The following is a 24,423-nucleotide window of genomic DNA, read 5'->3' as shown; positions in this document are numbered from 1 at the left end:
CTTCAGAGTGCTGGGATTAAAGTCGTGCACCACCGCTACCGCCCTACCTTGATTTCTTTTTCTCTTTCTTTCTTTCTTTCTTTCTTTCTTTCTTTCTTTCTTTCTTTCTTTCTTTCTTTCTTTTTGTCCATTGACACACTTTTTTTTAAAAAATTAACTGCTATTTACTATGTATTGTGTTTAAGTTGACTTGATGGTAGATTTTTTTTTTTTTAAGGCTGTGCCTTTCTCTAAGAGCCCCCCCCCCCTTGTTGTTGTTGAGATGGGATTTCTCTTTGTAGACCAGGCTGGCCTTAAAACTCAGAAATTTGCCTACCTCTCGCTCCTGGATGCTGGGATTAAACGTGTGTGTCACCACTGCCCGGCTTGATGGTACAGATTCTTTTAAAGATATTTTTTAGCCTTTATTTTTATTTTATGTGTATTGGTTTTCAAACTGTGTATGTGTCTATGCACCACATGTGCCCAGAGAAAAGGGCATTGAGTCCCTCAGAACTGGAGTTACAGATGGGTTTGAGCTGCTGCATGGGTACTGGGAATTGGTCCCAAGTCTTCTGAAAGAGAACCAGTTCTCTTAGTCTTGAAGGCTTGGTATCGGGCTTTCTTCTGCATCCCCCACTGTGGATCCATTCACCACCTGTGTTTTGAGGTAGGATCTCCCTCTGAAGTTGAGGCTGGCCTAGATCTTGAGACCCCCCTACAGTTACTGATGCAGGAAAGTCCTCATGTCAAGGTCGAGTTAAATAATTGAAATTCACTGTCATTATTATGGAGCTAGAGAGAGAGTGCCAGAGTTCAAATCCCCAGAGCTCATGTAAGTGGGTGCAAGTCTGTAATCATGCTGTTCCTGCTGGGTGGTGGAAGCAGTGCCTGTTGTACCCACCTGTTGTAGTGTTGAATGAACAGGCAAGATCCAAGCCTCATTTTGTCCTACACTGTGTGTCTGCATTTGTGAATGGTCAGACATGGATTCTGGGTACCAAAGTAGGATCCTCAGTAAGAGCAATAAGCAGTTTTAATGATTGCTCTAGCAACTGGCCCCAGTTTGGGAATTTTAAAAAATTTTAAGATTATAATAACACAATTTCCCATTTTTCTTTTCTCCCTCCAGATCTTCCTATATATCCTTCCTTGTTCTCTGTCAAATTTATGACCTCCATATCTTAAAAATAACAATCCAAGCTTGGTACAGTAGCACACCCCTTTAATCTAGCACTCAGGAGGCAGTGGCAGGAAGGTATCTTGAGTTTGAGGCCAACCTGGTCTACGTAGTGAGTTCCAGGACAACCAGAATTATTATATAGTGAGACCCTGTCTCAAATAAACCAATTTAAAACTCCTGTGAGTTTCAGCTGAACTACTGATTACTTCTGTGATCTTTGACTAATTACTTATTCTATCTATCTGCAGTCTTCAGATTCAACTAAGGAATGAATAATAGTACCTACTTCATAGGTTGTTGTAAAGCTTAAGCTATTGAAAGTAAATATTTAGACAGTGTATGACATTTTGCAAAGCATATCATGAACCCTGTGTTATTAGATCTGTCTGTGCCACGTGCCTTTTTTGTATATATATGTATATTTTTTCTTTTAGATTTTTACTTTATGTGTGTTTTGCCTGAGTGTATATATGTGCACCGCATGTGTGCCTTGTGCTTAGAGAGGTCAGAAAAGACTAGAATTATAGTTTGTGAGTCCTCCATGTTGGCATCAAACCCAAGTCAAGTCCAGGTCCTCTGCAAGAGTAGTAAGTGCGTTTGTTTGTTTGTTTGTTTTGAGAGACAGTTCTCATAGTGTAGCCCAGGATGGCCTGAAATTAACTATGAAACATAGGCCTTGCCTCAGACTTTGCAACTGTTTCCTCTGCTGCTTCACAAAGGATTGTAAGTGTACTTGCTTTTGTTTATATGTGCATGAGGATACCTTTGGAGACCAGAAGAGGGCGGCAGATACTCTGGAGCTGCTGGCTGAAGTGAGCTCCCTGTTTGTGCTGGTAGCCAACTTCTAGTCCCGAAAGAGCAAGAGCAGCAAAGTGCTTTTAATGGCTAAGCCCTGTCTCCAGCTCCCAGCTACCATTGTGCTGTCAGAGGTCCCGTGTGTGCCAGAAGCACCTTTACCTGCCAAGCCATCTTGCTGCCCCTAACTCCTTCTTAAAACTTTACTGAGGGCCGGGTGGTGGTGGCGCACGCCTTTAATCCCAGCACTCGGGAGGCAGAGGCAGGCGGATCTCTGCGAGTTTGAGACCAGCCTGGTCTACAAGAGCTAGTTCCAGGACAGGCTCCAAAACCATAGAGAAACCCTGTCTCGAAAAACCAAAAACAAAAAAAAAAACCTTTACTGAGATCTGAGGAGTTAATGACATTGTCAAAGAAGTACAAGTATACTGCTGCTGTGTTTTTGTTTTTATTTTTATTCTAAGCAGTTACTAAAAATCTTTGACTGACTTGAACTTGCCTTTGTTTTTCATTGCTATTTTAAGAGTACACATTGTTTTATATATATTATATACACACACACATAAATATATATATATCCCCCCCGACAGGCTTTCTCTGTAGCTTTGGAGCCTGTCCTGGAGGTTGCTCTTGTAGACTGGGCTGGCCTCGAACTCACAGAGATCCGTCTGCCTCTGCCTCCCGAGTACTGGAATTAAAGGCGTACTCTGCTGCCACCACCATCTGGCAAGTTTTTGTTTGTTTGTTTGTTTGTTTGTTTCTTTTTTTTAACTTATTATGTATACAATATTCTTTCTGCATGTATGCCTGAAGGCCAGAAGAGGATTCCAGACCTCATTACAGATGGTTGTGAGCCACCATGTGGATGCTGGGAATTGAACTCAGGACCTTTGGAAGAACAGGCAATGCTCTTAACTGCTGAGCCATCTCTCCAGCCCAAGTTTTTGTTTCTTTAAAAAAACAAACCGAAAAAAAGTTAATGGTACTTTTTTCTTAAACCACTGGCCTCAAGAGATGAATATGCATATTCTCAATATGGTGTTTGTTAATTTTCATTTTGATGTACTTTTCAAGTTCTCATGTTCTTAGCAGTTGGGTGGTTTTGAAATTTTAATCAGTAATGTGTCTGCTTTTAATTTAATTTGTACTACAGGGTAAGAACCTTTATAAAGTCCGATGGAAAGGATATACGTCTGATGATGATACCTGGGAACCCGAGATTCATCTGGAGGATTGTAAAGAAGTTCTTCTTGAATTTAAGAATAAACTTGCTGAGAACAAAGCTAAAGCAGTCAAGAAAGATATTCAGGTATCAAATCTTATCTCATACTTTTTTGGTTTGATGCTCTTTTTTTTGTTTGTTTTTTGTTTTTTCAAAACAGGGTTTCTCTGTAGCTTTGGAGCCTTTCCTGGAACTAGTTCTTGTAGACCAGGCTGGCCTGGACTCAGAGATCTGCCTGCCACTATCTCCTGAGTGCTGGGATTAAAGGCGTGTGCCACCAGTACCTGGCTGATAGTCATTATTTTATTTATAGAAAGTATGTATAGCCGGGCGGTGGTGGTGCACGCCTTTAATCCCAGCACTCGGGAGGCAGAGGCAGGTGGATCTCTGTGAGTTCGAGACCAGCCTGGTCTACAAGAGCTAGTTCCAGGACAGGCTCCAAAGCCACAGAGAAACCCTGTCTTGAAAAATTAAAAAAAAAAAAAAAAAAAAAAAGTATGTATAGTAAATAATTTATGATATCCAGTATTTTTGTCATGAATTCCATGTTTCTTATTTGTCCTCACATATAGCTTCTACTAATTGTGCTCAGCTCTTTTCCATCCTGTCATTGTATTTGGCAGACAAGTGTAGTTTGTAAGCCGTGCTTGTCAGTTTACGTAATGAAATATCTACCATAACTTAAAGAGAAAGTGGATTTTACCTTACATTTGTAGAGATATTAGTCTACCTTTGATGCCGAACACCAAGGTATTGTAAGCTCATGTTTTTATAAGCCAGGAAGCACAGAAGAAACCAGGGTCCACAGTCTTTATCATCATGCCACATTTGAAAACTAAGGATTTCTTATTAGACTTCACCTCCCTAAGACTCTACCACCACCCATTAGTGCCTCTAGGTACCTTTGGAGGACATTGAGCATTCAAATTGCAGTAGACCTAAATGTTGGTTTCTAAGATGGGGCATACTTGTAGTCCCAGTACTCAGACAGTTAGGCTGGAGGCCAGCCAGGGCTGTATAATGTGACCCTATTTTAGTGACAAAAGAGAGGGGTGTATTCAGTGATACTGCACATGCCCAGCATATGCCACGCCCTGGATTCAAGCTCCAGTGCCATGCCGAGAGTAGGAATGATAAACATAAAGGTGAAGGAACCACAGAGACATATAGACACATCATAATTTCAGATTTGCTTGTGATTATAGCAACTATTCATTATTTGTGGAGATTATTGCTGTAAGTTTTTTATTGTTTTGCTCTAGTTCACAGTATTATTAGATTATAATATATATTCATATTCAGTCTGTGTTATTAACATATCTTTAACCTTTTCTGCATGTTAAATCTTTTTTACTTTCTAGTTTTTTGAGATAGGGTTTCTCTGTGTAGCCTTGGCTGTCCTGGAACTCACTCTGTAGTTGAGACTGACCTTGAGCTCACAGAGATCCGCCAGCCACTGCCACCCAGCTAAATAGTTCTTTCTTGAGACAGAGTCTCATAATGTAGCCCTTGCTGGCTTAGACCTCTCTCCCAGGCTGCTTTAGAACTCAAGAGATACACATGTCTCAGTACCTCAGTGCTGGGATTGAAGATGTGCACTACCATGCCTGGCTTTGTTTTTGAGACAGGGTTTCACTGTGTGTATATGGCTGGTCTGGAACTGTGCAGATTAAGCCAGCCTTGAGCTTCTGATCCTGCCTCTACCTCTTGAGTGCTGGAATTGCAGGTATCACATCTAGCAAAAATAAATAGTTTTTAATTCCCATCCTAGTGTGTGTGTGTGTGTGTGTGTGTGTGTGTGCGCGTGCGCGCGTGCGTGCGTGTGTTTTGACAAACTTGAAAGTTTGCCACTGAAGTAAACCTTTAAGTCCCAAGCACTTAATTTTGTGTAGATGTTCGTGGCACTTGTTTTGCCGTCCTCATTGCTTTAAGAGATTCAGGAAGGCCGGGTACTGGTGGCGCACGCCTTTAATCCCAGCACTTAGGAAGCAGAGGCGGGCGGATCTCTGTGAGTTCGAGGTCAGCCTGGTCTACAAGAGCTAGTTCCAGGACAGACACCAAAGCTACAGAGAATCTTGTTTCAAACAAACAAACAAACAAAAAGATGTTCAGAAGATGAAGCTGGTGCCACCATACTCCCTTACCTTTTCAATCTTGGTGATGCTGTAGGAAAACATTTCCATCTGTTCATTTATTTAGTACAAGACAGTGTTGGAAAATGAGTCATAAAATTAGTTTGGTCAAGTATTTGTTTGTTTGTTTGGTTGGTTGGTTGGTTTTTTGAGACAGGGTTTCTCTGTAGCTTTGGAGCCTGTCCTGGCACTCGCTCTGTAGACCAAGCTGGCCTCGAACTCACAGAGATTCACCTGTCTCTCCCTCCCGAGTGCTGGGATTAAAGGCGTGCGCCACCACTGCCCAGCTGGTCAAGTATTTTATTTATACAAATACCTTATTCTTTATTTTCTGAGACAGGGTTTCTCTGTGTAGCCCTGGCTATCCTGGAACTCATGTAGACCAGGCTGATCTAGAATTCACAGATCCTTCTTCTGCCTCCTGAGTACTGGGATTAAAGAAAGGCATATACAGACCCAGCAGTGGTGACACATGCCTTTAATCCCAGCACTCAGGAGGCAGAGGCAGGCAGATCTCTGTGAGTTCAGGGTCAACCTGATCTACAAGAGCTAGTTCCAGGACAGACTCCAAAGCTACAGAGAAATCCTCTCTCAAAAAACCAAAAAGGGGAAGAAGAAGAAGGAGAAGAAGGAGAAGGAGGAGAAGGAGGAGAAGGAGAAGAAGGAGAAGAAGAAGGGAAAAAAAAAGCATATACCACCATGCCTGGCTAAATATCTTATTCTTAAATTTCTTTTTAGAATAGAAAAACATTTCAGTAGGAACTATTTAGGATTATAAAACACAAATGAATAAGATTCCTATGTAGTTAATGTGCTTGCTCCATTGAACTGAAATATAACAAGTTTAAGAACTCAGGGAAAGGTGATAGCTGAGCATATAGGTATGCTTGCTGCCACACCTGGTGACCTGAGTTTAATTCTCAGACGTCATATGGTGAAAAGAAAACACAATTCCTCAGGTAGTCCTTTGATCTCTACATGTATACTGTGGCATTCACGCATATGCATGCATGCTCACACAAAATAATTTAAAAAGTCAGTTACACCCCGTCATACATGAGACTGTTACTTTTAACTCGTGTTTCGATACCTCCAAAGCACATTCTTTTTCTTTGTCTCCTTTTTAAATTGACATTCATCACCTCCAAGTCCTATTTGCTAAGTCAGAAACGTAAGTAATAAACATATTGAATTTAGGTAACTTAAAGAAGTCAGATTTGCATTAAAAATGTTTTCATTCCATTTCATCAGTAGTCCTCTCAAAACCCTTGAAATTATATTAATGTTTTAACCCTCTTTGTATTTTACAGAGACTGTCTTTAAGCAGTGAGATATTTGAGGCAGACGGTGACAGTGACCAGCAAAGTGACACGAAAGAAGATGCTTCACCGAGGAAGAAAAAGAAAAAAGTAAAGTGCAAAGAAGAGAAAAGCCCAGATGATCTGAAAAAAAAAAAGGCAAAACTGGGCAAACTAAAAGATAAGTTCAAATCAGAGCTGGAGAACACCTCTGAAAATTTAGGTTTTGATGTAAGGACAAAGAAAAGAATTTTGGAAGTCAAGGAAGAAGTAAAGGACTCCAAAAAGCCAAAAAAGGATGAAATAAAGGAAACCAAGGAATTAAAGAAAGCTAAAAGGGCTGAAATACGAGATTTGAAGTTTAAAATACGAGAAGATGTCAAAGAGAACCGCAAAACAAAGAAAGAAAGGTCTATTGAGTCTACACTGGAGTCTGAGTCACCTGTACCTTACGAGTCCCTCTGTCCAGCAGATGACGGGGAAGACTGGCTTTCTGCAAACAAAGAAGAGAATCAAAAGATAAAAACTGTAAAAGATAAGACAGGACTGGATACAGTGCAAGAGGGTATTTTTGAGAAACAACTGGATGGCCTTGTAAGTACAGAAGAAGATGATGGTGCCCGAGTTAGAAGGAAGAAGAAAAAGCCAAGGAAGTTTGAGGAACCACAAGAAATCAAGAAGCTAGAGAACACGGATACATTTTTAGAAAGGAAAATGATACCTAAAAAGCAGAGACATCAAGACAAGGGCAGAAGTAACCTAGAGTTAAGTAAGTTACCATCATCTGTGTCTGCCCAGGCCCTAAAGGGCTCCAGACTGAGTGGGGAAGAGAAGGGCCTCAGGTCCCCTGACTCAGCAGAGGAGGTAAGGGCAGTAGAGAACTTGCAGAGTACAAATTGTTACTGGGTATTGAAGGGTCAGGGACTTTTACAAGGAATGAAGGAAAGGGTCAAACTAGAATAAAGTGTCATTAGATGTGGTGTGACTGAGGGCAGCTGCATGTGCTCAGATCTTCATGCTCTCAGACCCAAAATTTGCCTCTTTCACCTTGTTTTCTTTTACCAGACATGACAAAAAAAAATTTTTTTGCAGACTTATTCAGGTGTTGTGCAACATTGTATAGACAGGCCTATTAGCTTCATCAACTTACTAAGTTTCATTTTGGAATGGGTGTGTATGTATTCTCTTTTTTAAAAATATTATTTGAGGAGACTGGAGGGATGACTCAGTAGTTAAAAGAGCACTGGCTGCTCTTCCAGAAGACCCTGGTTCAATTCCCAGTGCCCACATGGAAACTCGAAACTGTCTGTAATTCACCCTCACACAGACAGACACAGGCAAAACACCAATGCACATAAAATTACAAGTTATAAAATAAATACTATTTGAGAATGTGATACAATATATTCACCCCCCACTCTTCCCCTAATTTCTCCCAGATCCACTCCTACCTTTCCCCTCCCCCAACTGTGTGTCTTTATTTTTATTATTATTATTCTCCTTCTTTAGTTTCATATCCAATTTATACTGGCCATATACTTCTGACTGTGGGATACTCCACTGGCACATGATAGTCTTAATCTTAAAGAAAGCCTACTCCTCAACCGGCCAGTGGTGGCGCACGCCTTTAATCCCAGTACTCTGGTGGCAGAGACAGGTGGATCTCTGTGAGTTCAAGGTCAGCCTGGTCTACAAAGTTCTAGGGCAAGCTCAAATAGCTACAGAGAAACCCTGTCTTCAAAAACCAGGAAGGGGAAAAAAAGCCCATTCCTGGGAACCGCCAACTCCAGAGCTCCTCAGTGAGGGGTGGGACTTGATGTCACCCTTCCCTTTTGTGTTAGAATGATGCCTAGCTTGATCTTGTGCCTTTCTACCTTCCTTCCTTCTTTCCTCTCTGCCTCTGCTTCTCTCTAACAAAATGTCTTATACTGTAGCCCAGGCTAGTCTTGAGCTGATCCTAGGTGCTGGGGGTGAGAGGTTACAAATTTAGCTTTCACTTTTTTTTTTCTTGAGTTGGGAATCTCACAATGTAGCCCTGGCTGGCCTTGAACTCAGAGATCTACCTTCCTCTACCTCCTAGGAATTCTGGGAATAAAGAACACTGTAACCAACATACTACGTGTATGCCAGTACCTGCAAAAACAAGAGGGTATGAGATTTCTTGAAGCTGGAGTGCTGGGATTAAAGGCATGCACCACCACCAGCCAGCCATTTTCCACTCTTGATTCCTCCCCCTCCCCACCCCCAGAAATTTTATGGGACCTTGTATATAAAGTAGATAATACAAGTCAAACATTTGGTGATAAATCATAAATTTGCTTTAAAAATAATCTCTGGTATTTATATACTTTTAACATTTAGTATATAAATTTACCTACTAATGAATATACTTTTTAAAATTTTTTAAGTATTTATTTATTAAGTATACAGTGTTCTGCCCGCATGTGTGCCTTCGTGCCAGAAGAGGGCACCAGATCCCATTATAGATGGTTGCAAAACACCATGTGGTTGCTGGGGCCTCTGGAAGAGCAGCCAGTACTCTTAACTCTGAGCCATCCTTCCGGCCCCAGATACACTTAACTTTAATATAAAATTTTTTTTAAATTTTTTTTAATTTTTTTTTTTTTCGAGACAGAGTTTCTCTGAAGTTTTTGGTACCTGTCCTGGAACTAGCTCTTGTAGATCAGGCTGGCCTCGAACTCACAGAGATCCACCTGCCTCTGCCTCCCGAGTACTGGGATTAAAGGCGTGCGCCACCACCACCTGGCCTTTAATATAAAAATTTAAATCTTGGCTGAATATTTGATTCTGCAAAATGTTTTTTTTTTTTTTTTTTTTTTTTTTTTTGGTTTTTTCGAGACAGGGTTTCTCTGTGGTTTTGGAGCCTGTCCTGGAACTAGCTCTTGTAGACCAGGCTGGTCTCGAACTCACAGAGATTCACCTGCCTCTGCCTCCCGAGTGCTGGGATTAAAGGCGTGCGCCACCACCGCCCGGCAAAATGTATTTTTTGGGAATTGACCCATATCTTGATTTTATAGTTGTTGATGAGGAAAATATCTCCTTACACAAGTATGTAGTATAAAATAGCAGATAATTTAGGGCCATTTCAGAAACCAAAGTTCTAATCTCAAGACAAAAGATTAGATTATGAAACAAGGTATTAGGCTAGTCTAGAATGATCTGACTGCAGCTGAGGATGACCTTGAATTGAGTCTCTTCAAATTACATATTCGGGGATTATAGGCAAGTACTAACTTGCCTAATTTACATAACACTAGGGCTTGAATGGAGGTCATTGTGCACGCTGGGCAAACACTGTCACCTGAACTAGTATAGGAAAAGTTTTTACAGTGAAAACACACAATGGACGTGAGTATGACGAATCTGGAAGGATTGACATTATGTGGTGGTACATTTGAGCTTGAACTAATTTTTGGTTGTTGAAATTCAGAAATGTGTTTCTCTTGTAAAAGTTTTTGCTCTCTTGACATTTCGGTTAATTGACTCCATCGCTGAAGCTTTGGTCTGTAGAAAGATAGTAGGTCCTGTGTACAGGCACATAGCTACAATCTAAGAACTTCAAAAGCTGAAACAGGGATTGGGAATTTGAGAAACCCTGGAACTACATTGCAAAACCCCGTCTGAAAAAAAATTCAAAAGAATTATTTGTGGTAGTATTATCCTTAGTGAAAAACGAGTAAGTTTGTTTAGCCATGGGGAAAATGATTCAGAAAATACTAGTGTATCAACCTGGGAACTATAATAGTCAATTGAAATATAAGGTCAGTGTATCAGAAGGAAAACTTCAGAAAATATGATAGAGAAAAAAACAACAAAAAAACCCACATGTACAATGTAAATAAAAGCAAGAGTATTGTCTGTAATGCTTACAAGGATTCAGAGGAATGTAGAAAAATGAAATAGTTACGGTTGCTTAATGAAAGTTTGGGTTTTGTTACTTTTTTAAAGATTTATTTGTAGCCGGGCGGTGGTGGCGCACGCCTTTAATCCCAGCACTTGGGAGGCAGAGGCAGGCGGATCTCTGTGAGTTCGAGACCAGCCTGGTCTACAAGACCTAGTTCCAGGACAGGCTCCAAAACCACAGAGAAACTCTGTCTCAAAAAACCAAAAAAAAAAAGGTTTATTTGTATGAATATTTATTGTGCATCGTGTGTGCGCCTGCAAAGTCCAGGAAAGCACATCAGATCCGTGGAACTGGAGTTACTCATGGGTGCTGGGGACTGAACTCAGCTCCTTTTTTTATTTATTTTGGTTTTCTGAGACAGGGTTTCTCTGTGGGACAGTCCTGACTGTCCTGGAACTCACTCTGTAGACCAGGCTGTCCTAGAACTCACGGAGATCCACCTGCCTCTACCTCCCAAGTGCTAAGATTAGAGGTGTGTGCCACCACTGGGCTCCCAGATCCCTTACAAAAACACCAAGTGCTCTTAACCTCCGAACCATCACTGCAACCCCAAGAGGAAGGTTTTTATAGAATTAATTTTGTAGCAGTTTAGTTTTTATCATACAAAAGAATGCATTTCACAATGGCATTTTTATACATGTATATAGTAAATTTTGATCATATTCAAGTGGTTTTTGTTTGTTTTTTAATTTGTTTGAGACAAGGTCTCACTGCATAGACCAAGCTGGTCTTGAGTTTATGTAGATATGTTCCTGCCTCCCTAATGCTGGAATTAAAGTTTTGCATCACTTTGTCATGCTCAAACATTTGAAATAATAAATTCTTAAAAGAAAATGGGGCAATGAGTATTGGGTTTTGAGTTTCATTTTGTTTAGGCTTATGTCAGAAGGATAATCTTTTTTTTTTTTTTTTTTTTTTTTTGGTTTTTCGAGACAGGGTTTCTCTGTGGCTTTGGAGCCTGTCCTGGAACTAGCTCTTGTAGACCAGGCTGGTCTCAAACTCACAGAGATCCGCCTACCTCTGCCTCCCGAGTGCTGGGATTAAAGGCGTGCGCCACCACTGCCCGGCCAGAAGGATAATCTTGATTGGAGGACAAGTGGAAGGAAAACTGAATAATCACCAACTGTGTGCTTGAGGACTTGCAGATAGATATGGATGCTTGAATATTTTGCAAATATACAATATCAGCATTTTATCTATTATTGTTTTGGATTTTGTATTCGTCTTTTTTTTAGGAGTCCAAAAAAAATGAACCCAAAGAAAAATACCAGAAAAGGTATGATTTAGACAAAGAAGAAAAATACCGAAAAGAGCCAAAGGTAATAAAATGTAAGTATAAAAATTAAAATATTTTCATGTTCATTGCCATTGTTTAAGAAATTTTTTTTTTTTTTTTTGGTTTTTTTCGAGACAGGGTTTCTCTGTGGTTTTGGAGCCTGTCCTGGAACTAGCTCTTGTAGACCAGGCTGGTCTCGAACTCACAGAGATCCGCCTGCCTCTGCCTCCCGAGTGCTGGGATTAAAGGCGTGCGCCACCACCGCCCGGCTTGTTTAAGAAATTATTGAGCCGGGTGGTGGTAGTGCACGTCTTTAATCTCAGCACTCGGGAGACAGAGGCAGGTGGATCTCCATGAGTTTGAGGTCAGCCTGATCTACAGAGTGAGTTCCAGGACAGCCAGGAAACTGCCTCAAAATACATACATACATACATACATACATACAATTACTGATTTTATATGTATATGTGTGTCTGGGTGTGTATATATATGTGCATGTGTAAGCAGGAGACCTGAGTGTTCTAAGAGGGCACTGGATCCCTTAGAACTGGAGTTATGGATGATTGTGAGCCACTATGTCGGTGCTGGGAATCCATGGGGTCCTTTGCAAGGGCTATAAATACTCTTAACTGCATAGCCATACCTCTGTTTCATCTTCTATATAAAGAACTTAGTTTACCCTGAAGATTATCTCTTTTCTACTCTGTAATGTTATAAAATTTTGTTCTTCAGGGAATTTAGAGCTTTATACTCTATTTAATAACTTAGTTTAGAGCTGGGCAGTGGTGGCGCACGCCTTTAATCCCAGCTTTTGGGAGACAGAGGCAGGCGGATCTCTGTGAACTCAAGACTAGCCCAGTCTATAGAGTGAGTTCCAGGATAGCTGAAACTATACTGAAAAACCCTCTTTTCTTTATTATTTTTTATTTTAAAGGTTGAGTGTCCCTTTTCTGAAATATTGGGGACAAAAAAGTTCCTGATTCTTCATTCTAGTTCATTGATATTTATATGTACATATAAATAGATTTCTTATGAATGAACCCAAATCTAAATCCAAATTTGATTTTGTATGTACATGATATAGTCTGAAAGTAATTTTGTGACATATTTTTAGTGTTCCAGTGTTTTTGTGTCCTGTTAAGAAATTAAGAATGAAATTTTTTACTTGGAGATTTATATTGGTACTCGAGTTTAATTTGGGGGGTATTGGGGATTTCTCTAGTGTTTGGTGTATATGTCTGTGGTATAGGCAGATCTGTGGGTGTTTGCCACATGCACTTAGAGGCTGAGGAGGACATAGGGTTACTGTTCCATCACTCCACCTCTCCTACCAGGGCCTCCCTTTCACTGAGACTGGGGTGAGTTGCCAGTCAGCAAGCCCCAGCAATCCACCTGTCCACACCTCACATAGTTCTAGAGTTTCAGACACAGTATACCCAGATTTTTTATTTTATTGTTTTTTTTTTAGCTAGGAGATGTGAACTCAGGTCTCGTGATTGCACACAGGCCTTCTTGCACCTTATGCCATCTCTTCAGCTCTCCTGACTTCAGGTGTTTAGCTTCTTTCAAGGCTAACCTCAAATTCAGAGCCCTGCATATCAGCCTCTGCAACTGGGATTAAAGGGTTACCTTACCCCACCTGGCCAGCCACACACACTTTTAATTCTCCTTTTCATCCCAGGTTAGAGGTTGTCTGCATCTCCAATTGTAAAAGCAGATTTTATCTTAGGTCTAGACCCAAGACATGGCAGTATTAATGCTGTTACTTTAGTGACTCATACATAAAGTAACAGTAAGGACTGCATCTATTTTGGACAATACAAGAAACACTACGTTTTAGAGATTTGTTGGGGATTCAAAATACTATCAAATTAATATCTGAACAAGATGTCCAGGGTGAATGCTGCTGTTCAGGTGTTCTGAACTAGTTAGTCTTCGGTGATTGTGACAAAGGAAATCTCAGCAACCCTAGTCTCAGCCTACCTTTCCTCCTGGCAAAGGCATCAATCAACCTGTGTATGCCTGTCCTGGAGCCTGTGCAGAAGTTGGTGCTAAATGGGGAAAAGTGCATGGTGTAAGAACACTAACCATGCGCCTGATAAAGCCACCAAATTCTACCAGCTTTGAACTAAAACAGATATGGAAGGAAAACTGGGTAGATCAGTGGTGAGTGCTTAGCATGCAAGGTCCTGAGTTCTCTCCTGAGTACCAAAACTGGGCATGGGGGTGGGGTAGAAAAAATACGTAAAGCACTAGATAATTTGGAAGGGCTATTGTAAGTACTGATTACATAGGTTTATACTAACAGGAATATTGGAAACCAGTCCACAAACATGAAATAGTTTTATTTAAGGCAAAAAATGCCCTTGAAATTGGCATAAAAGATGAAGGATCTTGCAGGGGTGGTGGTGTTGCATACCATTAACTCCAGCACTTGGGACGCAGAGACAGGCAGGTCTCTGAGTTTGAGGTTTACAGAGCTAGTTCCAGAACAAGCCCCAAAGCTACAGAGAAACCCTGCCTTTAAAAATTAATTAATTAATTGATTAAGGGTCTGGGATGATAGAGTGTGTCCAGGTTGCACAGGGAATCCCCTGCTTGCTGTAGGAATTCCTAGCCAAGTTAAACTCATTAATATAGGATAATTATTGAAATATTTATCAATGTTTCTTGCTTGATATGGTTGTCCTTATTATATATAATTTTGTATTAGGCTTAGAACTCTCTTACTTAAACAAAAGGGAGGTGCTGTAGGAATTCCTACTGCCAGGAGCCGTTAAGTTACCCACCCACTTGGGCATGGCCTCTTACATTATTTATGCCTATGTAAAGTGTGCGTCAAGGCTCTTTTCTGGCTGTGGGATTTGGTTGCTGTTCTCTGTTCCAGCAGAGAACTGTGACTTGTAAGTTTACCTCTAAATAAATAACCCTCTATTATTCTCAATTCTGAGCTAGTGTGGGATTTCTTTTAAGCATCCTTCTTCACCCCCCACCCTCCCAAAAAAAAATGTAGGAAGGAAGGATATGTCACTCAAGCAAATTTGAGTATACCTTTGTCACAGCTTTTTGGATACTGAGCAGCCAGCAAAAAGAGTAGTTAAAATGATTTTATGACTGTAAATCTTACTTTGCTTTATAAACAAGGCAAGTATTCGTAATAATTACAGAAAATATGTTTATTCAATTGAATACAGATTTTTTCTTCTTTTGATTGTAACAAATTTGCAACTTACAGTTAACCGTGGGCTTTAATTTTGACACTAGCATTTAAGGAAATCAGAAGTGCATTTGATTTATTTAAAAAAACAGAAGACAAAAACGATGCTGAGAATAATTTGAAAAGAGAAGAAATACCGGTGGATTATAAAACTACAGATGATCATAAAACCAAGGACAAGTGTTTACTTAAAGAAAGAAGAAATGCTAGAGATGAGACCGACACTTGGGCATACATTGCTGCAGAAGGGGATCAGGAAGTTTCAGACAGTGTGTGCCAAACGGATGAGAATTCTGGTGAGTTTGCTTGGCATTGTTCAATAGAGTGACTTTTTTAGTTGTGCCCCATACTTTTCTCTCAGAATAAGGATTTTATTTGGATCTCCTGAATACCTTCTAATACTGAAGACTCAGGCTATTCTTTGATATCTAAATGCATCAAATATTTTCTATTTTCCAGCTTAATGTTTTTATTTTATTTTTGTTAAAGAAAAACTATCTTTTCATTTTACATCAATCCCAGTTCCCACTACATTCCCTTCACCTCCTTCCCCCACCCCCATCAACTCCTCAGAGAAGGTAAGACACATTGCTTTGAGGAAGGTCCAGCTTAATTTTTTTTTTTTTGAGACAGGGTTTCTCTGTAGCTTTTGGTGCCTGTCCTGGAACTAGCTCTTGTACACCAGGCTGACCTCAAACTAACAGAGATTTGCCTGCCTCTGCCTCCCCAGAGATGGGATTAAAGGTGTACGCCACCACCCGGCCTCCAGCTTAATTTTTTAAATTTCTTTTTATTGATATTGAGCTCTACATTTTTCTCTGCTCTCCTCCCTGACTCTCCCCTTTCCCCTCCAAGGTCCCCATGCTCCCAATTTACTCAGGAAATCTTGTCTTTTTATACTTGCTACTTCCCATGTAGATTGTATCTCTGTAAGTCTCTCTTAGTGTCCATATTGTTGTCTGAGTTCTCTGGGATTGTGGTTTGTAGGCTGGCTTTCTGTGCTTTATGTTTAAAAACCACCTATGAATGAGTACATGTGATAATTGTCTTTCTGTGTCTGGGTTACCTCACTCAAAATAATGTTTTCTAGCTTCATCCATTTTCCTGCAAAATTCAAGCTGTCGTTATTTTTTTCTGCTGTGTAGTACTCCTTTGTGTAAATGTACCACATTTTTCTTATCCATTCTTCGATCAAGGGGCATTTAGGTTGTTTCCATGTTCTGGCTATGACAAACAATGCTGCTATGAACATAGTTGAGCACATGTCCTTGTGGCACGATTGAGCATCCTTTGGATATATACCCAAAAGTGGTATTACTGGGTCTTGAGGAAGGTTGCTTCCTAATTTTCTGAGAAATCGCCACACTGACATCCAAAGGGGTTGTACCAGCTTGCATTCCCACCAGCAATGCAGAAGTGTTCCCTTTTCACCACAACCTCTTCAGCATAAGTTGTCACCAGTGTTTTTGATCTTGGCCATTCTTACAGGTATAAGATGGAATCTCAAGAGTTGTTTTGATTTGCATTTCTCTGGTGACTAAGGATGTTGAACATTTCCTTAAGTGTCTTTCAGCCGTTTTAGATTCCTCTGTTGAGAGATCTCTGTTTAGGTCTGTACTCCATTTTTTTATTGGATTATGTGATCTTTTGGTGTCCAATTTCTTGAGTTTTTTGTATATTTTGGAGATCAGACCTGTTTAGTGAAGATCTTTTCCCATTCTGTAGGCTGTTGTTTTGTCTTGTTGACAGTATCCTTTGCTTTACAGAACCTTTTCAGTTTCAAGAGATCCCATTTATTAATTGTTTCTCTCAGTATCTGTGCTGCTGAGGTTCTATTTAGGAAGTGGTTCCCTGTGCCAATGCGTTCAAGTGTACTTCCCACTTTCTCTTCTATGAGGTTCAGTGTGGCTGGCTTTATGTTGAGGTCTTTGATCCATTTGGATTTGAGTTTTGTGCATAGTGATAGATATGGGTCTATTTTCATTCTTCTACATGTTGTATCCAGTTATGCCAGCACTACTTGTTAAATATGCTTTCTTTTTTCCATTTGATATTTTTTGCTTCTTTTATAAGGTGTTTGAAGTGTTTCAGATGTTTGAAGATATGTGGATTGATATCCGGGTCTTCTATTCGGTTCCATTGGTCCTCCTGTCTGTTCTTATGCCAATACAGCTCAATTTTTTTATCTTGAGATTTCATTTAAAAAATGATCGAATGAAAACTGCATGGTGGCACCAGCCCTCAGTAGGTATTGGCAAGAGGACTAAGAATTCAAGGTCACCCTCAGCTAAATAGGGTATTCAAGGACTTGTAGCTGAGCATTCCAGATTTTCCTGTCTCTGCCTACTGAGTGCTGGGACAGTAGATATGTACCATCACTCCCTGCTATGCATTTTTATACCTTTGCAGAAAATATATTGTAAATGTTATCCTGGGAACATTTTGAGAAGCGAAGGGTCTTTTGTTTTATTTTGTTTTTTTGTTTTTTGGTTTTTTTTGGTTTTTCGAGACAGGGTTTCTCTGTGGCTTTGGAGCCTGTCCTGGAACTAGCTCTTGTAGACCAGGCTGGTATCGAACTCACAGAAATCCGCCTGCCTCTGCCTCCCGAGTGCTGGGATTAAAGGCGTGCACCACCACCGCCCGGCGAAGCAAAGGGTCTTGTGTAGAATACAAAATATAAAAACTCTGGGAAGAAGGAATTTAGACATGTACATGTATAATAAGTATAAATGAGCTAGCTTGAATTCACATTATGTGAAATGTGAATCTTAAGGAATAGATTAAAAATGTTTTTCTTTAATCCCAGCACTTGGGAGGCAGAGGCAGGCGGATCTCTGTGAGTTCGAGACCAGCCTGGTCTACAGAGCTAGTTCCAGGACAGGCTCCAAAGCCACAGAGAAACCCTGTCTCGAAAAACCAAAAAAAAAAAAAAAAAAAAAAAATGTTTTTCTTTCAAACACCTTTTTTTTTTTGCAACAGGGCCTCACTACATAGTCCTGATTGGCCTGAAGCTGTTCTGTAGATGAGAGGCTGGGCCTCCTGCTCACAGAAATCCTGTCTCTCTGTCTTCACTTCTGAGATTAAAACACTCAGTCTTATTTTATTATTTTAAAGAAAAAGTTTTTGGAACTATTTATTTGTATGAGTGTTATCCATCCCCCTGTGTGTGTATACCACATGAATACCTGATGCCAAGGAGATCAGAAGAGAGTATTGGATTCTGTGGAACTGGATTCACCATGTTGGTGCTGGGAACTGAACCTTGATCCTATTCCCTACAAGATCAGCAAGTTCTCTTTGAGTCAACTCTCCAGCCCCTATATTGAAATTTTTAAAAAATAATTCAGAATATATAACACAATAGATATTCTAGAAAACATCATCTCCAGATATACTTTTCATAATGGACTTTTGAAAAAATTGTTTTTGTCTTAAAATAGGGTGTTGTGTAACCTGTACTTACCTCAAATTCCTAATCCTACGTCAGCGTCCCAAGTTTACCACCATTCCTATAGCTTCCAAGCAACATTTAATACTTCAAAGATTGCTGAGGATATTTTATGTGACCAAAAGTTCTGTATGGAGAAATTTGTAAAACATTTCTTGGAAGTCACTAAAATCTGCTTTTCCAGCTTACATGAAGACCTGGGTTTGGTCTCTAGTACTGTGAGGATGCTAATAAAATCTTTGCCATTTTTATTAATAGAAAAGCATTTTATATTTTGGTATTTACTTCAAGCTGATCATAGCCTGCTGCATCTAGTTAGAATCAAACCTTCTAGCACTGGCTAGAGATCTAGCTCAGTTTGCTGTTCTCAACTCTGCCAAAACAAAATAATTTCCCAAAATGTTTACAAGTACCAACTCTTAAGATTTATGTGGAAGACTCAGCCAAATCCAAGTATGTCAGTAATGATCAAAGTCTGCTATATAAACTGTAACAGGCTGAAGACATGACTGCTCCTGCAGAGGACCCAGGTTCAATTTCCAACACCCACTTGACTGTTCACAACCATCAGTAGTGCAGTTCCATGGGATTTTATATCGTCTTCTAGCCTCCAAGCGTATTACATGAATGTGACAAACATATTCAAGCAAAATACCCATACATACCTTTTTTAATTAAACAAGTCTATTTACTTGGCATTAGGAAGAATCTATTAATTAGTTCAGCAATGTTCAGTCAGACTCATGCATAGCTGTGAGATGGAGAAAAGGTTACGGATGTCACACACTTATGGTGATGGAACAAACAAGCTCTTCCACAAACACAAACTCCTACATGAAAATTAAATCCTTAATAGAGTAGGGAGACTTAAGATGCTAGTAGTCAAGGGGCTAAGGTTTCTGACCTTGGGATAGCGGAAGACTGTAAACCTGTGTAACACACTTTTAATCCTAGTACTCGGGAAGCAGAGACAGGCGGATCTCTATGAGTTCAAGGCCAGCCTGGTCTACAGAGCTAGTTCCAGGACAGGCTACAAAGATACAGAGAAACCCTGTCTCGAAACACCGAAAAAAATGGGAGGGGGTGAGACACTATACACGCACAGCCGTGTACTACTGCATTGTGTGCAAGCCAGGGGACAGCTTCTAGGAGCGGTGTTTCTTTTTCCACCGTGGGGTTAGGGATAGAGCTCAAGTGGCCAGGCTTGCCAAGCAAACGCCTTGAATTCCCTGAGCCACCTTACTACCTCCAAAGGTATTTTTTGTTTGTTTTTTTGTTTGTTTTTTTTTAATATTAGTATTTGGTGTTTTGCCTTCGGGTATGTCTGTGACTGGAATTCCAGGAAGTTATGAGCTATGATGTGGGTTCTGGGAATCGAACCCCAATCCTCTCACTAATAGCCAGTGCTTTTAACTGCTGATCCATCTCTCCAGGTCCCACCAACAAAATGGCTCTAAGTAAATTGCTTGTCATGAGGCTGGATAAGTGTATGGATGAACTGAGCCACAGTGTAAGCCAAGCTACTATTCTAGCCAAGCTCTCATAATTACAGTTTGCTGATAGTGTTAAGCTTGGCTTCATTTATCCTGTTCAGTTTCTCCCATTGCATTAACTGACTGGCATTCCTTCCTCTAGCCAGGCTCAAGAATAAGGGATTCATTGTGGACTGAGAGCTGGCTATGTACTATGTACCAAAACTGTCTCTTGTAATCCTCAGAGCTACTTCAAGCCTCTCCCCTTACAGGTCCGCACGTGTGGAGTAAATGCAAGTACAATATAAAGAATAGCTTTGTGAATATTAGCTGCTGTGCTTACGATCACTGCTGCTTCGGAATCATATGACTTGCTCAGTGCTTACAGCTGGGATACAGGACCAGAGTGTGGAGCACCGAAGAAAAAAAAAATCCTACTCTCGTCATTAAATATTTCTGGACTTGTTTTCCTTTTTTTTTTTTTTTTCCTCCCAAGACAGGTGCCTGTCCTGGAATTTGCTGTGTAGATCAGGCTGGCTTCAATTCACAGAGATCCCACCTGCCTTGCCTCCCGAGTACTGGAATTAAAGGGGTGCGCCACCACCACCATCCAGCTCATTTGTATTTTAATAAATCTTGCCTGAAAGATCAGAGTAAAACAGCCACACTGATCAAACCAGGCGATGGTGACACACGCCTTTAATCCCAGTAGCCACGCTAGTTTGCCTTAGAAACTGGGCAGTAGTGGTACATTGCCTTTTGTTTTTCAAGACAGGGTTTCTTGCTGGGTGGTGGTGGTGCATACCTTTAATCCCAGCACTCAGGACGCAGAGGCAGGTAGATCTCTGAGTTTGAGGCCAGCCTGGTCTACAAGGGCTAGTTCTAGGACAGACACCAAAGCTACAGAGAAACCCTGTCTTGAAAAATCAAAAAAAAGAGACAGGGTTTCTCTGTGTATTCTTGACTGTCCTGGAACTCGTCTGTAGATCAGCCCGGCCTTGAACTCACAAATATCCGCCTGCCTTTGCCTTTCGAGTGCTAGGATTAAAGGCATGTGCCAACCCCGCACTGCCTTTTTTTTCCCTTAAAGACAAGGTCTTGCTGTGTTGCACTGATTTACTTTGTAGAACTAGGTTAGCCTCAAACCTGTGACAATCCTACTTCTGCCTCCTGAATGTTGGGATTACAAACATGCGCCACCATACCTGGCTAGCTGTGTTTTATTGTTTCTTGAGACATTCTCACACCGAAGCCCAGATTATGCTTACCATAGATAGCCCTACTGCCTCAGTTCTCAAGTGCTGGGATTCTAGGTATGAGCCACAGTCTGCTCTGGTTTTCATTTTATTAAAGTAACATGTAGACATTTTAGATTATCCTGAGTATGCCGATCAAGTGTGTGTTACAGTGAACATGTGTCTTCTAGTGTTCAGGAGCCTGAGGGCCATTAGCTAAAGGAGTAGACTGTCAGTGGACATTGAGATATGGGACCTTATTGCCTGCCCTGTAAGAGCATTTGGTGTACAGGAAGGGAAGGATCATAGCAATCGTTTGCATTTGCATACAGACTAGTTTATACATAAAGAATGACCTTTTGTAGATGGTTAGAAGCAACGTGTATCTAAAAAGAATGGCCAGGCCGGGCGGTGGTGGCGCACGCCTTTAATCCCAGCACTCGGGAGGCAGAGACAGGCGGATCTCTGTGAGTTCGAGACCAGCCTGGTCTACAAGAGCTAGTTCCAGGACAGACTCCAAAACCACAGAGAAACCCTGTCTCAAAAAACCAAAAAAAAAAAAAAATAAAAAAAAAAAAAAATAAAAAGAATGGCCAAACAGGAAAACTTGTAAGAAACCTGGACTATAGCTTAGTTGGTAGAGTGCTTGCACAGCATGTAAAAACTGGAACTAGATCTACCTACCATCTTACCCAATTGGGTGTATACCCAAAGGATTTTATGTCTAACAGATATATTTGCACATCTGTGTTTCTTGCCTCTCAGTTCATGGTAGCTAGGAAGTGGAATCAACCTAGATGCCCATCAACTGATGAAGGGATAATGACAAATGTGGTCCATCCACATATTGGAATGAAATTTATAAATAGCCTGAACTAGAAAAAAATACACTGGATGAGGTCGTATAGCCCCCAGAAGACAAATGCTGCATGTTCTCTTTCATAATGAGAGCCCTAGCTTCAAAGCTTTTTGGTAGTTTATTATAGGGTACATGTAGAAGTTAGCGAAGTAGAAACAGGCCCTTAGTGGATGGCTGCACTTCAGAAGGAGGAAATAGTAGAATACAGGTGAAATAAAATTAAAAAGGGAGAAAACTGAAGTGAAAAGAGTTGGAGAAGATAGTGGAGTGATGGGTGGGGAAAGCTTAGGCTGCTTGGGATCCTGTGACCCTGTAATTCAGATAGGATACAAGAGGTATAGTAGAGCATATGTGGCGTGAAAGGACAGTCAGGAGTACTGTGAGCTAAGGGGAAGCTGAGGTGTGGGGCATGGAGAGTTAACCAAAAAAAGGAATGTGTGACGAAACATGAAATCCCACTAGCTTGTGAGCTCATTTAAAAAAAAAAAAAATTTAAGCCAGGCTGTGGTGCTATGTGCCTTTAATTCCAGCACTTGGGAGGCAGAGGCACACAGATCTCTGAGTTCCAGGACAGCTGAGACTACATAGAAACCCTGGCTCAAACCCCCACCCCAATAAAATAAAATAATTATATTTAAATGTAGTATAAATAAAAGTTTGTTTGAAATGTGGCAAGTTTAATAATCAGGCTTATGGCTTTATGTTTTTTTTTAGTGGTACTCCATAAGATTATGTGTTAATGATGCTTTCTGTATTTCTGTATTCCAGATGGCAGGCAACAGATTTTGAGTTTGGGTATGGATCTACAGTTGGAATGGATGAAATTAGAAGATTTTCAAAAGCACCTTAGTGGGGAAGATGAGACCTTTACCACAACAAATACGATTCCAAGTAGTGAGTGATTTGCAAATTATTTGGCACTTGCACAAATCTAGATTCATAAGATCTAATGCACCTTCCTCTTTATCACAGATTTGTTGAGGGATGCTGTGAAAAATGGAGATTATATTGCTGTGAAGGTTGCGTTGAACTCAAATGAGGAATACAACTTGGATCAAGAGGTACTTTGTTCTGGGGGTGGGGGCTTGGTCTTACAAAGAAGCACCGAGAGTAGTTCTCGCACAGTTGAGTTATTTTCTTAGAAAAGTACATATGTGTTCACATTTCCAAGGTTGATCACTCTATAGACCGTGGAAATGTACATTAGAATTCCAGAAATTCCAGCTCTCTAAAATGGCTGGTTTAAGTAGTATATTATTTAATTTTTTTGTTTTCTTTTGTTTTTGTTTTTCGAGACAGGGTTTCTCTGTGGTTTTGGATCCTGTCCTGGGACTAGCTCTGTAGACCAGGCTGGTCTTGAACACACAGAGATCTGCCTACCTCTGCCTCCTGAGTGCTGGGATTAAAGGCGTGCGCCACCACAACCCTTATTGATAACATTATTTTATAACTTTTTAAGTGTCTCATCTTTTCTAGACAAAGATTATATGATTATATTCTCATAGGTTTTTTTCTTTAATGATATGTTTTTAATTTTTAAAATTTTTCATTAACCCTTTTTATTGATTGGGAGGGGAATCTTTTTAAAATTTTTTAATCTGTTGGTAGAAGTATAGGTTACCCTCAGTCCCTTTTTTTGTTCTTTGTTTTTTGTTTTTTTGAGAAGGGTTTCTTTGTGTAACAGTCCGGGCTGTTGGTCCTGTAACTCACTTGTAGACCAGGCTGACCTCAAACTCATAGAAATTCACCTGCCTCTTCCTCCCAAATGCTGGGATTAACGGCGAGTCCCACCACTGACTAATGCCTTCAATCACTTAAAGAAATTTTTTTTTTCTTTAAAAAGCCAGGGCCATGTAAACAGGCCTTGTATAACCAATGATGACCAACACCTGATCCTCCTACCTTTACCTCCATAGTGTTTAGATTATGCGTGAGTCACGACACTCACTAATGAAATTTTTCCTCTGATCATTTTGAATAGTGTTCTGAATTTTATAGGTAGATAACTGAGTATCTACCTCAAAATTTGCCATTCATTTTATATCAAGAAAATTTGATATAGAATTCATTACAGCAAATTTTTTTTTTTTTTTTTTTCGAGACAGTTTCTCTGTGGTTTTGGAGCCTGTCCCGGAACTAGCTCTTGTAGACCAGGCTGGTCTCGAACTCGCAGAGATCCGCCTGCTTCTGCCTCCCAAGTGCTGGGATTAAAGGCGTGCTCCACCACCGCCCGGCCAGCAATTTTTTTTAATTTTTGAAAAGATTTGTTTATATATATATATATAAACAAATATATATATATATATGTTTGTGTATGTATTTTTATATATATGGATGTTTTGCATGTTCACCAAAGAGGATATCAGATCCCCTGGGACAACC

At 40.3% G+C, this 24,423-nt stretch overlaps 1 protein-coding gene across 1 annotated transcript in view; it reads left to right on the top strand.

Moving 5' to 3' along the window:
* Nucleotides 1–24,423, top strand: part of Mphosph8 (M-phase phosphoprotein 8) — a 39,954-nt gene that overhangs the window by 1,858 nt on the left and 13,673 nt on the right. The window contains exons 2-7 of the mRNA XM_057786022.1: nucleotides 3,111–3,266; nucleotides 6,622–7,473; nucleotides 11,770–11,863; nucleotides 15,075–15,323; nucleotides 22,810–22,935; nucleotides 23,014–23,102. Coding sequence (XP_057642005.1) covers nucleotides 3,111–3,266; nucleotides 6,622–7,473; nucleotides 11,770–11,863; nucleotides 15,075–15,323; nucleotides 22,810–22,935; nucleotides 23,014–23,102 — 1,566 coding nt within the window. The remainder of the gene's footprint in view (nucleotides 1–3,110; nucleotides 3,267–6,621; nucleotides 7,474–11,769; nucleotides 11,864–15,074; nucleotides 15,324–22,809; nucleotides 22,936–23,013; nucleotides 23,103–24,423) is intronic.

Source organism: Chionomys nivalis, chromosome 12 (assembly GCF_950005125.1).
Source record: "Chionomys nivalis chromosome 12, mChiNiv1.1, whole genome shotgun sequence".
NCBI classification, from domain to species: domain Eukaryota; kingdom Metazoa; phylum Chordata; class Mammalia; order Rodentia; family Cricetidae; genus Chionomys; species Chionomys nivalis.
Note: the sequence above shows the minus strand (reverse complement) of the source record. Positions and strands in the feature narration are given on the sequence as shown.